At 35.5% G+C, this 13,663-nt stretch overlaps 2 protein-coding genes across 2 annotated transcripts in view; one reads left to right on the top strand and one right to left on the bottom strand.

The window, feature by feature from the left end:
• The first annotated feature begins 81 nt into the window (after positions 1-81).
• LOC110102037 (NADH dehydrogenase (ubiquinone) complex I, assembly factor 6) overlaps positions 82-13,663 on the top strand; it is a 20,751-nt gene continuing 7,169 nt past the window's right edge. Inside the window, exon 1 of the mRNA XM_020830180.2 lies at positions 82-131. The gene's annotated coding sequence lies outside the window, so the exon portion shown is untranslated. The remainder of the gene's footprint in view (positions 132-13,663) is intronic.
• LOC110102013 (pollen-specific leucine-rich repeat extensin-like protein 1) overlaps positions 13,125-13,663 on the bottom strand; it is a 1,261-nt gene continuing 722 nt past the window's right edge. The window contains exon 2 of the mRNA XM_028697907.1: positions 13,125-13,459. Within this exon, the coding sequence (XP_028553740.1) occupies positions 13,125-13,459 (335 nt within the window). The remainder of the gene's footprint in view (positions 13,460-13,663) is intronic.

The following is a 13,663-nucleotide window of genomic DNA, read 5'->3' as shown; positions in this document are numbered from 1 at the left end:
TCCTTCTACTTTCGGTCTTCATTATTATTATTATTATTATTATTATTATTATTATTAAACTTGATCCCCTGAGGCAACGGAAGGAGGCCGGTGGCCGCGTGTTCTCCTGTGATATTGATTGCCGGAGTGAGGTTATCTTTACCTCCGAGCATTCTCCTTCCTCCTTAAGCTCATGGCTAGGAAATCCTAACCTAATTCAATAGAAGTCTACATTTTTTTAGCTTCATCAATTCTGATAATTTTCAACTATACATATATTTTTGTGATGATTGACTTGCTAACTTGAATTGAACCTTGAAGTCTGCTTAATTATTGCGTTGGCAAGTTTAAAGGAGAGAAATCCCAGGGGCTTTCTAGTTACAATTAGGATTTAATAAATGTTGTAAATGCAGATTTAGTAAATCTGGGAGGGGTTAATATCTGAAAACTGCTTGACATGATAAATTTTAAATATGGCTAAATCTTAGTTAATTGCCTGAATGAAGGAGAAGAGTAGTCGTAGTGATGAGAAGTCATGTAAATCTCTCAAACCATATTTTCCATAGGATCCGTGCTTTAGCCTAAACCTGAGGAAAATAAGATTTAAGAATGCAGTGGGAATTATGTGGCTTGAAAAGTGGGATTTAAATCATACTTTCCATGGCAGTGGAAATTATGAGCCTTAATAAACTATTTTGTAAGATTCAGCCTAAATCCTTGCTAAATATTGGATAGATCTTGCATTCAAACATCCTATAAAATTGCTAAATAAAAACTTTAACTTATTTTGAATCAGCATTTTCCTACCTGTCCAAAAATTTGGGAGTAAGGTGAGATTCTAATTTGAGTTATTAATATTGTAGATCATATGGTGTTTGTCAGACTTTATGCCTAAAAGGTGATATTCCTCGGGAATATGGGACATCATGAATTGATTGAATCTCAAATAACAAGACAAGCATTTAAAGAATGCCCCCTAACTCAAGCCATCTCTCCTCCACCAGCATGTGAAACCCATGGAATTTCATTCTTTGTATTAGCTTGAGCAACTACATTCTCCTTAATCGCTTGAACTATTTGTACGTTTAGTTTTGGTTGATTTTCTTGAGTTCCTATAATGGCTAGTGTGTTTGTGGACATTCATTGTTCTGTTAAGTTACTTGATAAATTGCTTGAAAGTCTTGAGTAATATGAGTGAAAGGATTAACTGGTAAGATTTTGTGACATTCTGCGATATAATCTCGGTGAGTGCAATTTTGACTCCAACAATGTCAAGGTCTAAGGAGTAACTCCTTGATGATTGATAGAATGTGGATTGCTAGGGATATGAGTAGTTTCTCCAATACCTATTTATTTATTGTTAGTGGTATAGATCTCTAGGGTGTTACTCAACACATGGAAATAAAAAGTAAGACAAAATAAAGTAAATAGGGCAATAATACAAAAGCCTCATATTCATAAGGTGATGTACCTAGGAATATGGGATATGATGAAATCCTCTGAGACAAGACTTTTATCATGGTTCTTGAGATTGGTCAATATTTCCATCATGAACTCCAAGTTGAAGAGATTGTTGCATATATCTCATGAGTGTTGAGCTCGACCTGTTGAACTATGTGTCATCATGTTGAATGCCAACATAATCTCATATGAAGTATTTGGATGATGTGTGTTAAATCCTCGTAGTAGATGCACAACAATTTTGTTCACCACCTATTTGGTCATTAGTTTGTAGATGGAAGGTTGTGCTACTCTTTATAGTAGTATCCATCATAATAATTTTCAAAACAAATTGAGGAAGCGGGAGTCTCGATCCGAGATGATCGAGCCTAGTTAAGTGATATTGAGAGTCCCTCCAAGATACTTGTCTTCTGCAATTATGGTTGCTTATATGTAATTGCTATCATTTTGTAGAACTCATCTACCATAAATAGAAAATAATTATGATCAATAAATGTTGATGACAATCCTGCTAGGAAGTCCATGGATATGCTCCCCTATGTTTGAGTCAGCACAAGTAGAGGAGTGTACAATCGATATCCTTCGTTGGAATATCTTGGGGTGCGATAGAGTGCACATCCGTTCATAAATTGGGCCAAATCAATATAAAATATTATCTAGTAAATGTATCTTTGTAGGTTCTAAAGCACATCTTAGTTACCCCCAAAGTGGCCAACCGTTGTGGAAGTGTGTGTTTATCTTATGCACTTCACCCGATCACCCCTTTTGTAGCACATAGGGGTTATTTATTAATAGAAATTTAGAATTCATGCACTTTAACAATGTAGAGCAAAATAAGCATAATGTATATTGATTTCTCAATAATATTTGAGTGCTAATGATTAAATGTAGAGCAATCAAATTTTTTATTTGGATGAAAGTATAATAAATGTAGTGTTTTATGATTATTATTTTTTGTTTATTTACAAAAAATAAGAAGCCAAAATACACAAGATCTTAAGTAATTTTAATTTATTCATGTTATAATTTTTTATATCAATCAATTAGATCATATGTTTCATGCTAATCATTTTGGTAGTGCAGTAAACACAAAAAAAGTGCTTCATAGCATTGGAGATTCGTAGAAAATAAGTAATTTTGTTCTTCCTCTTCCTAGGAAATCCTACCAAAATATAATGAAGCATAGAGTTTGAGAATCAACTCTTTATCTCAACAGAAGTTCATACAAGCAGCAAGTTTGCGGTTTGGACAAGATCGGGGACATCCCATGCGATACGGGGATGTGAATGAGCACAGTGATTGCTAGCAAGCATGCAAATGATAGAGCGCATGATTTAGGCGAGGGTTATTTCTAATTAGGACAACGATTAGGGCAGCGAGATCGTGAATAATTAGAGGCATGAGATTGAGACAAAAGCACAAGATTCCAATTTCAGCCAAATCAAGTGATTTTGAAATGCAGGAAAAATGAAACTTATGGTATTTATAATTCCTGAAAATTTTAGTTTGTTTTTTCTTTTCTTTGAGCCAAAGGCTTAAAAATATTTAATACCCTAAACAAAATATAATGCATCCTTTTAACTAGCAACCAAACAACCCCATAGTAGATTCCCTTTATTGAGAAATCTTTCTTTGGTGTTGTATCCTTCCTCTTGGGTGCCATAAAAAGTTGTCGGAATTCTTCATAAAAGTTTTATTAATTAATATACTCGTGCAAAAAAGATGGCAGAAGATATACTACATAATCACTAGAGGTAGTAATATCATATCCGCCATTTTATTTCAACACCCCCTTATTATACTGGATAACAAAGTTGAAACACTACAAATATATCATCCACCTTATGTGTCGGGCTTGCTAAAACTTTGATTAAGTCCAGAGGTATTGAAAATATTTGTGGTCTTTATGAACCACAATTTCTTTGTCGAGTATGTAAGGGCACTGGAGATTCACTGCTTGGTGAAGTCTGAGTAGTTTCTTATTGTATGATTGGTAATTTCTCCGAGCAACTTGTAGTAAATCTAAATAATATGCCACAAGTCTCCCTTATTGTATCAAAATCATGCCAAAAACATGTTTAAAAGCATCTAACTGGACTTCAAATGATTTTTACGCATTTGGTAAGGCTAGAACAAGGGCATCACATAGGGCTGCAAGCGAACCAAACGTTCGACGAGCTACTCGTTGCTCGGTTCGACTAAAGCTCGTTTGTGATCGTTGAACTAACTAAACAAACAAACTTGAACCCAATTTTTAATACTTGATTCTTAAATAAACAAGGTTGAACACTAATGTATTCGGTTCATTTATGTTCACGAACAACATCATTTGAAGCTCGTGAACAAGCTCGATTCGTGTTCAATTTAGAACTTGTGAATAAGCTTGATAAATATATTCATATAGATTAATCATTTTTTTTTATTTTAAATCTACAACTGCTTTATAAATTTAATTTCATTTTTTTATACATTCAATAGAATAAATTTGTTCATGAACAAGAGACATTTCACATTTGTCAATGTTTGCTAGATTGTTTGTTTAAGATGTTCATGAACAAATATAAGATGAATCATACATCGTTTGTTAATAAACGAGCTCATTTGGCAGTTCGAAAATACTACTTATGTATTTATTCTTGATCTTGCTCATTTGATAGCTCAAGAATGCTCATTAGAATTGTGTATGAACGTGTTTGTTTGATAGTGTATAAAAATTCGCTAAATTTGTTCACGAACATAGCTTGTTAAGGCTTGTTTGTTTAAAGCTCGATAAGCACTAAACAAACCGATCATAAACCGACATGAAAACTATTAATTTAAATGAACCAAACATGAACACTAACAATAAGACTCGAATCAAACACGAACCGAACTTGAACAAGCTAATAATAGACGAACTCAAACATGAACACTCACATACTCGACTCGGTTTGGTTCGTTTGCAGCCCTAGCATCACATATCCTCTTATCTTTAAAAAGAAATATCCTTATGTTCCTTTACCTGTGTGAATTTTGGGTTGGCTTTTATCAATGAATGCAAAGGTGTTGCTGCTCACTAGCATCGAAAAGCAGCAAACATGTTCTAAGATACTGTTGTTGGCATTGTGAACTGTCTTTTGGCTAATGAATATGTGAGTTGAAATGTACATATGAAACTTTCAGTAGTTTTTATCGGCACTATGATAGTTTGAATGTTAGTGTGATACTCTAGTGGTATCATTTGCATTTTTTTTTTCCACTCAATATGTTCACTTGGAATTGCTACGCCTCTTACATGAAACCATGAATTAGGATGGTTGATTGGTACTTTCCAAGGACAACATGATCCTGAATTGATTCAGTGATTACTGTTCAACCTCCTCTTCATTTTTGGGCAAAGCTATTTTTGTCATCTTTGGATGATAAGGATAGTTTTTTTTTTAGAGGATTTTATGGTGGAATTTTACAAGAGGTGACTAAATCAAATTATTCTTTTCGCAAGGTTTAGGGCAATGGAATTAGTAAGAAATTGGTGTGAAGCAAGAGAAATTGTGCACTAACGAGATGAGCTATTATAAGTAGTAAGCTGTCTAGAATTATTTTGTAGAAGAACTTTGATCTTCTCTTCCAAGAAATCTTCGTTGCCTGTTTACTTTCTTCTTTTTTTTCCTTGCTTTTGCACTTCTTAATTTATCCTCTTTTAACGGTCTTACTCCCAATTAATCACGCACCTTCAAGGGTTTTCAGGTAGAGAGAGATCAGAGTGAGAGAAACTTTAGAGAAGGGAACAGTTAGAGAAGAGGATCTTTTGGTGGGTTAGAGAAGAAATTTTTGGCCAATTTTGAAGAGGGAGGGAGAGGAATTCTTGGATTTAATTTGATGAATACCAATTGAAATTCTAATAGATGCTAGTATTTAAAACAATTGAAAAGCTAATCCCAATCAACAAAAAACCCGGATAAAGAGCTATTATTTATTCTCATACAGGCATTTATGTAATTAGTTCTCCCATAAATCATGGAAAAATCATCCAAGGCTTCCTTTTATTTTAATTTTGAATTATCTCTTCATACCCTTCTTATCTTTATGGGTGTTCTTTTTTGTGCAGCCTTTGAAGTTTTTTATGTTACTTTTATGATTTCTTCCGTACAAGAGCATGTGTTGGGAAGAGTGTAGATATGGTATTGCATTCAAAAATTGTAGCATAGTCCTGTATAAAATTGTGTAGGAGTGTTTTTTTTGTATGTAACAGAATTGAACTACTAACCAACCTCGAATAAAAGAATGGGGACCTTCATGTTCGCCAGGGACTTTTTGATGTAAATGGCGAGCTCCAAAGTTAATTAGAGTTTCCTTGAAATTTTTTCGAGGGATTTTATCTTTTCATGTGTGGTCACCTTACCCTTTGGTGGATTCAGTACCCAAATATTTTCCTCTTTCACTGAAAACAGAAACTTAGAAGTGACGTAAACAAGAATCATGGAAAATGAAGCACGCTAATGACTAAAGGTGGTTTATCCATGCTTGTAAGAGGACTACTTGAGAGCAAGTTGGGTCAGGCCATTTAGGTTTTGTCAACTTGATTAGATAGGATCAAGTGATCTTTTTGGGTTAATTCAGTTTAAATTAGGTAATTCTCCAGTCAATATATGCAAGATTAGGTACCTTGCATTGTGTTGATGTCATGAAAGGAAGAAACAAATAACTTCACAGTGAAACAAATTGTTTACCAAAATTCCCATAATTTATTACTAAATATCTTGTTTATATAAAAACTATTCTAGAACATATAAAAATATTATATAATTACTAGCTCTATTGATTATCTATTAATACATATTAACTTATAGCTATTTCAAGTATATTTAGAATAATATAGTATAATGTTAATTTATAATATTAAGTATTTAAATGTAATTTATGATACTATATAGATATTAAAAAAACTTATAATGTAATAATTAAATAATTTGTATTAAAATATAATATTATAAACTATTAAATAGTTTTTATACTAATTATGTCTATATTATAAATTATAAGTAAACAAGTTTGGTTTTTAAAACTATTATTTGGAATTATTTTGAATAACTTTTTTCCTTATTTTTTTAATATTTATAACATACACATCATAAGCACTATTTTTTTTTTCATAACACTTAAATATATAAATATATATGACTTATTAGCTGGAGTTATTTTGTTTTATATTGTATTGGTGATTATATTTGTGTATATTTGTGGGCTCCGAAAATTCGCGCCTTGGCCTTTTATCTTTCAAGACCCCTCTTTCTTTCTTTTCTTTTGGGGTCGTCAAGGAGAGTTTTAACGCTTAAGTTGCAAGGTAAATTTTCAGAAGGCAGATTGTATTGTGAATAAGACACTACCGAGAGATTTTGCCCTCATTTTGCGAGAACTTTATGATATGAGTCTAGGTTTTCTATAGGTGTAAGTCCCTATAGTTAATTATCCCTCCCAGTAACGAGAGAAAACTTTCGATTAATGTTAGTCATTAATCAAATATGTAATATATATCTGGCATATAGTAGCAGTGTGTTTTGATGTTTGAAAATTTAATATTTAAAATTAAAAATGCACCATCTTGCACTTAAAGCGGATGGTGGGGGAATGATGATGAACCTGATCAAGATCACATGGTTCTGTCGTCCCGAATCATCATGGTCCCCAATGTACTTAGTTAGAAGAGGTAGTCGACCCAACTTCCAACTTGATAAAAGGATCTTTATCAGGAGCCATGAGTTGCTTTGTCCAATGGTACTTTATAGACCTGGGGTGAGTATTTGTCTAAGGGGATAAATCTGAATCCAATTTAGCTAATAGAGGATTTTGTGGCCTATTGATTATATTATATTGATTCATATATCAAGGATTTGAAGCCATTGGGGAGCATACGGGCTATGAATGTTACTGTAATACAGTGGAGTCGTTGGACCAGGCCACTAGGTCAGAGGGTCACCGTCATAATTGTTAACCACGCGTAACTGATCTGGCTAGGCCACAGGTTCTTTGCGTAGCCATCCGGCCAAACTGTCGATTAGAGGTCCAATGTCACATCCTTACTGATAATAGACAAATTGAGAATGAATCCTAGTAATATTCTCAATCAGACATTAGCTCTTTGTGAGTTAAAGTAATTTTCATATTTGTCCACCCAACAAGTTGTTGTGGAAGGTGGATGAGTTTTGTTTTAAGTGTTTGATAATTTATTTCAATTTTAAAATTTTTAGGTTATATAACTTAGAATTTTTGTTGGGCATTTGGGAGGTATTTTTAAATATTTGTGGTCCCTTCCGATTGAGATCTTTTGTCAACAGGATCATCATTAGGGTATTTATGGGTAATTTTTATTTTATCGATTGAACCTTATCGACTCTATCTACCTATCGATGGATGATCGGGTTTGTTGTCGGGTGTATGCTTTTATTAGTGAATTTTTCTAATTACAAACCATAAAGGCCTAATATAAATGTATTAAACAAAAATATCTCGATCGATGCCGTGGCCATATTTGTTTGGTAGTTCAAGCTGTGTCGACTCCTATCTACTTGCATAGAAGGACCGGTCTCAAACTTAAATTTATCATTTGACCCACGCAGCATCTTCAGACGTCACATGTGTATCCATAACACGCTCGTCGGGGCCTATGCGAGTATTTAGGGGTCATTTTTTTGTAATTATTTGTCTAATCTTGTCGACTCTGTCTAATTTCTGACATAGGATTGGGTTCGTAGGAGGTTTTTTGCCTTTACTAGCAGATTTTCTTGATATAGACGTTGAAGGCCTAATATGAATGTATAAAATAAATACCCTGGTCGTTACGACCGTGTATTTATTTGATAGTTCGAGACGTATTGATTCCTCCCTCATAGAAGTATTGGGCTCGAACTTAAGTTCATTTTTTTACCCGCGTAGCATTCTCAGACATCACGTGTGTAAATACAACACGCTCGTCGGGGCCCATACGGGTGTATATTCTTACATGTATATAGGTTAATATGCTTGAATTTGTATTTTCATATTTGTATGTATACCTGTTGCAGTGTATGTATAAGGGCATTTTAAAAATATTTGGCGTTGATCAGCTGTGCGAATGATAAACATTTGGGTGTGCACAATCCTCTATGTAGAAGCCCGTAAACACCTTATATCTGTTTGTATGAATATTGCAGATTCGGTAGCGTTGTGTCACACTATGGGTTGTTTGCTGCTTTAGTCAGGTAGGCTTCATACACTAACGAATCTCCTGCTATTGCTTGCATATGTTGATATATGCTGCTGTTTTTTTGTATTTGCTCATAGATAACACTTTGTGTATGTGATAGGTCTCTTAGAGTGACTCGTAGGAGCTTGTATATCATAGTCCTTTTGCATAATTGTAGGGTGCTGAGCGTATTTGTTTATAAATCGAGGTTTATTGTTTAGGGGTGGCCCGGACCATCCTAGCTGGTCGATCCAGCAAGAGCCGAACTAGCCCAAGGGGTTTGGCGGAACCAGGGGTGGAACCAAGGGGAATTTCAGCCCCCCTTGTGGGGCCTAGGAAAGTTGTAATTCATTATGTAAGGAGGAGAAATCAAGGGGGAGATGTTTATGAAGGTTTTAACTTGTTTATGAAAGGTCTAATTGTATTTATTGTGTATTAGGGCTCTTTAAGAGGAAGTGTCGACTAAGATTAGTATCTTTTGTCTGTTGAATTTTATTTCTAGGGTGTGTCCTAGAATACTAGCGGCGGCTAGGGTTTGTGGGAGAGATGATTTACTTCTCGAATAGTAGATCAATTGCATATTGCATTATTATTGAAGGAGATAAAAATCAGCCCCTATCTTCGTGTTCCTGCATTTTTCTTATCATCTACTTGTTTTTTACTTCTAAGACACATCAAATACACCCCATAAAGAAAAAATGCAATCAAATAATTGGGTTCTGCCATAATACATTTCATCCTAAATCTATATATAAATGAATTTGATACTTTGGGTTTTCATGCATTATCTTCCTGAGTGATCTGGATAATACATGAAGTCATATTTGCATAAGCATATTTTTTATGTATGTATAAATATTATTGTGCTACTATCAATTGAATATGTTCAAACAATGTCATGCTTGTATTTGGCTCAAGTAAATGAGATTGGAAAAACAAACTGAAATCACGCAAATTATCGAGCCTAAAACTAACGAACACAAACAATGATCTATTTGGATAGCCCTAATTGTACTAGTTTCCATGGTGGTTTTTAATTGTTCAAGATAACAAGTATGCTATTTTAAGCATTTACATCGAAATAACAACATGAACAAAAATCTTTCCTAGATAATTTGTATTCCAATCTTGAGCCTATGAAAATATTTTCCCCTTCCTTACTATTGTTATTAGCCGACCTCACGTAGTGAGATAAAGGCTTGATGTTGTTGTTGTTGTTACTACTGTCTTGAGGTACGCCCTTAAGATTATTTTGTGAGGCAATACACCTGAAATTGTGTGACAAGTGCAGTAAAGCACACCTCACCTCAATCTTTGTGAGGCAAGAGCATCAAAGTATTGAAGATTTAGGTATTTAAAAATAATCCCTTTTACCATTAACCCACCAAGCCCTTTTGATGTGAAACTACTAGGAGTTACGATCGAAATTAAATAGAGAATTGTTAAAGTTTGCTTTTATAAGTTTATGTGGATCATGCAAGATAGATTTAAGAATTAGAAACGTGAACTTTGCTTAGGCCAAAGAGATGCACTTGAGATTACTGAGGCAACGGAAGGGGCTGGTGGCCGCTGTTTCTCATGTATATGATTGCCGGAGTGAGGTTATTTTCCCTCCGAGCATTCTCCTTCCTCGCTTAAAGCTTCATGGCTAGAAATCCTAACCTAATTCAAAGAATTAATTTTAGCTTCTTCATATCTGACGATTTTTAACTATACATAATTTAGTATGAAAATTGACTTTGACTAAACTTGAAATTAACTGAAGTCTGTTTAATATATTATGTTTGGCAATTTTAAAGGAGAAGAAACCCAGGCTGTTAGTTAACAAATAGGATTTAATAAATATTGTAAATGCAGATATGTAATCTGGGAGGCGTTAATTTCTGAAAACTGCTTGACATGATAAATTTTAAATATGGCTAACTCTTATTAAATTGCTTGCAGAAATTTTTAAAATTCAAGATTTGATAGAAGAGAATAATAGCATATAGAGAAGTCATGTAATTCTTAAAAACCATACATATATCCATGGTTAGACCTACGTGGGAAAATAAAGTTTAAGAATGCAGTGCGAATTATTGTGGCTTGAAAAGTGGGATTTAAATCATAAACTTTCCATAGCAGTGGAATTTATGAGCCTTAAAACACTATTTTGTAAGATTCATCCTACTCCCGGCATAAATATTAGGATAATCTGCAATCACATCCTCTAAATTTTCTAATTAAAACTTTAAACTTATTTTGAATCAGGTTTTCCTACTTCAAAATTTGGAGTAAAAGGTGAGATTCTAATTTGATTATTAATTAATGTAGAATCATATAGGTGTTGAGTCAAACTTTGTGCCTAGAAAGGTGATATTTCTCAGGAATATGACATCATGAATGTTGAATCTCAAATAACCCCCTAACTCAAGCCAAATCCGTACCTTAGCATGAAACCCGTGAATTTCATCTTTGTATTAGCTTTGAGCAACATATGTTCCTCCTTAACCTTAGCTATTTATTACATTTATTTTTGTTGATTTTCTGATTCCTATAATGGCTTAGTGGTTGGGACATTCATTGTCTGTTGAGCTTGCTTGCTAAATTGCTTGAACGTCTTGAGTAAGATGAATGAAATTAACTGGTAAGTCTTTGTGTGACATTCCGCGATATAATCTCGATGAGTGCAATTCGAACTCCAACAATCTCAAGGTCTAAGGAGTAACATCCGGATGATGATAGAATGGGATTTTCTAGGATATTGATAGTTTCACTATACCTATTTATTATTTTAGTGTATAATCTCTAGGACGTTATTCAACACATGAAATAAAAAGTAGACAAAATAAAGTAATAGGTGATAGTGATCGTCGGAAGACAGCACCTGCAAAGAAGGATTTTTTCCCAATCCAGGGAAGAAGAAGAAGAAAGCTTCAAAAGCTTCAAAGATAAAATATATCATTCAATGACCTCCCATCCTTACAATAGCCAACTATTTAAGAGGAAAATAGAACTATCTGACTAAAGAATGTAAAAAACTAATCCCTAAGCATAATATAAGCTAAGATTTCCTACATCATTCTCCCCTTGCGTAAAAAAAAGGCTCGACTCCGTCGAGACTCATTATGAAAGAGAGGTTGTTGCAGAAGACAGATTCCCGGATCGAAGATTTTGTTTCTCAATATTTCGAGAATTAGCAACTTTTCTCTCCATTGAAGCCTCGGGTACAACAGATGCAAACTTTGCCATATTTGCAATTGAATGCTGCCCAGTAGCACTGAGCAGAGCCCCCCATGTTTCTGAATGGGGCCATCCGGATGGAGTTGATCAAGTTCAATGCCTCTTGCAGGAGATTCAGCACGGCCAAACAGATCAACCATGCAGGTGTAGTGATCAGGCCCCGGTTCAATGCCATGAACAGACCTCATAGAAATTTAAGTAATGATTCCCTTCTTCAACTTTGTACAGTAGCCATATATGAGAGAAACTGAGGGTGAGGCCATCTGTGTCCAAGGAGCACCCAGCCAAATCTTTGAATAGTTTTATGCCTTCCTCTAAAAGACCAAATCTGCAATATCCGTTTATGAGGGAGTTGAAAATGCATATATAGAGAGATTGCCTAATAATAGCCATTTTCTTCCATGCAAATGCTTTGCATCTTGAAGGGACCCTTCTCTAGATAAAAGCACAGTCTTTGCTTGAGAACTTCTCATGGTTCAACATATGTAGCCTCATTTGGTAAGTTATTGAAGATATAAGATAAATTACATATGTATATCCACTTGGGGAAGTCAGAACTGATCCATGGTTACCTCGCTATAGCTCCCATTATCAAACAGATATGTCCCATACCTTATATGTATAAGAGCTCTTTGCTGCTCAAAGGCATAGAATCCTTCTCGCGTGGAGTAGCTTACACAAAGCCTAAATTGCCCCCCGAAATTCCCAGATGCTGCTCAACTGTACATCTGGGCACCAACAGGACAGGCAAGAGACCATAAATTGAACTTCCTACTTGCAGCAATCCACAGTTATTACTTTGTTGAAGGGAGATGAACATCCCTGAGAACAATTGTCTGAACAAAGGATACGGAGACATAAAGACAGCGATTATTCTCAACCATGCCTAGGTAGGCGAGCTAATCTATATGGCTTGTGGATGAAATAGATCTGGGCCTCAGACCTAACATATCCTGCCATCTTGTAGAAGTTTTCCATTTTGGTCAACAAAAAACTTCAAGCGTCATCCTTTCCTAAGATAAGCTCCCCAGAGGGAAGAAGGAACAACTTTTAATGGAATGCTGTCTTCCAGCAAGAGAATACTACTTTGACGTTGGCTCCAGCTCATGTACTGTTTCAGTATTATGTATTCCTTCCCAATCCCCAAGCAAATGTTTTTCACCAACACCATTGCCATAGACTGTCAACCTGATCGGATACACCAAACTCCTTAACCTTCACAAATTCATGACCACCATCCAGTATATAGATCCTGACCCTTTTATGCTACCATGCAGAGCAATCCCCTCGATCTCCCAGCTGTAACATTAGCGCCTCGTAACTTGGCTATGGCGACAACTGTCTCCAGTTGGGGAGCCGGTGGATGCGATGCACTAGAAGAGGGACACAGAAGGTAGCGTGAGCGCACACCTCCATCGTCACCGGCGGCACGTTCCAGAACCCCGACATCGCCCCTCTCCAGCGCGTATGGCTCCCGTTTGATATCCGAATCAGATGGCTGAAGCCCCTCATCGCCCGGCTGCTGGGGAAGAAGCGATCGAAAGACGGAAGTCGGTGCAAAGATTTGAAGCGAGCCATCAGAGCAACTAAGAGGATCTTAGAACCGTATGTTGCAAGCTCTCGACCTTAGCGTTGCAGCCCTTTACAAAGCTCCACCAGTAGTAAGCGCTATGCCCTCCGTCTTAGCGCCATGTCTGGAACCCTATCAGTTGAAATGCTTGTAGCTGGGCATGCGATCTTCATTCTTGATGTAGTTGATCGTTGTGATCCGGTGTCTGATCCCAAATGCCCGGCGTTGAA

The sequence above is a fragment of the Dendrobium catenatum genome, unplaced genomic scaffold (genome assembly GCF_001605985.2).
Source record: "Dendrobium catenatum unplaced genomic scaffold, ASM160598v2 fragScaff_scaffold_1021, whole genome shotgun sequence".
Lineage (NCBI taxonomy): Eukaryota > Viridiplantae > Streptophyta > Magnoliopsida > Asparagales > Orchidaceae > Dendrobium > Dendrobium catenatum.
The sequence above is the reverse complement of the archived record's forward strand: the minus strand, read 5'-3'. Positions and strand labels throughout refer to the sequence as shown.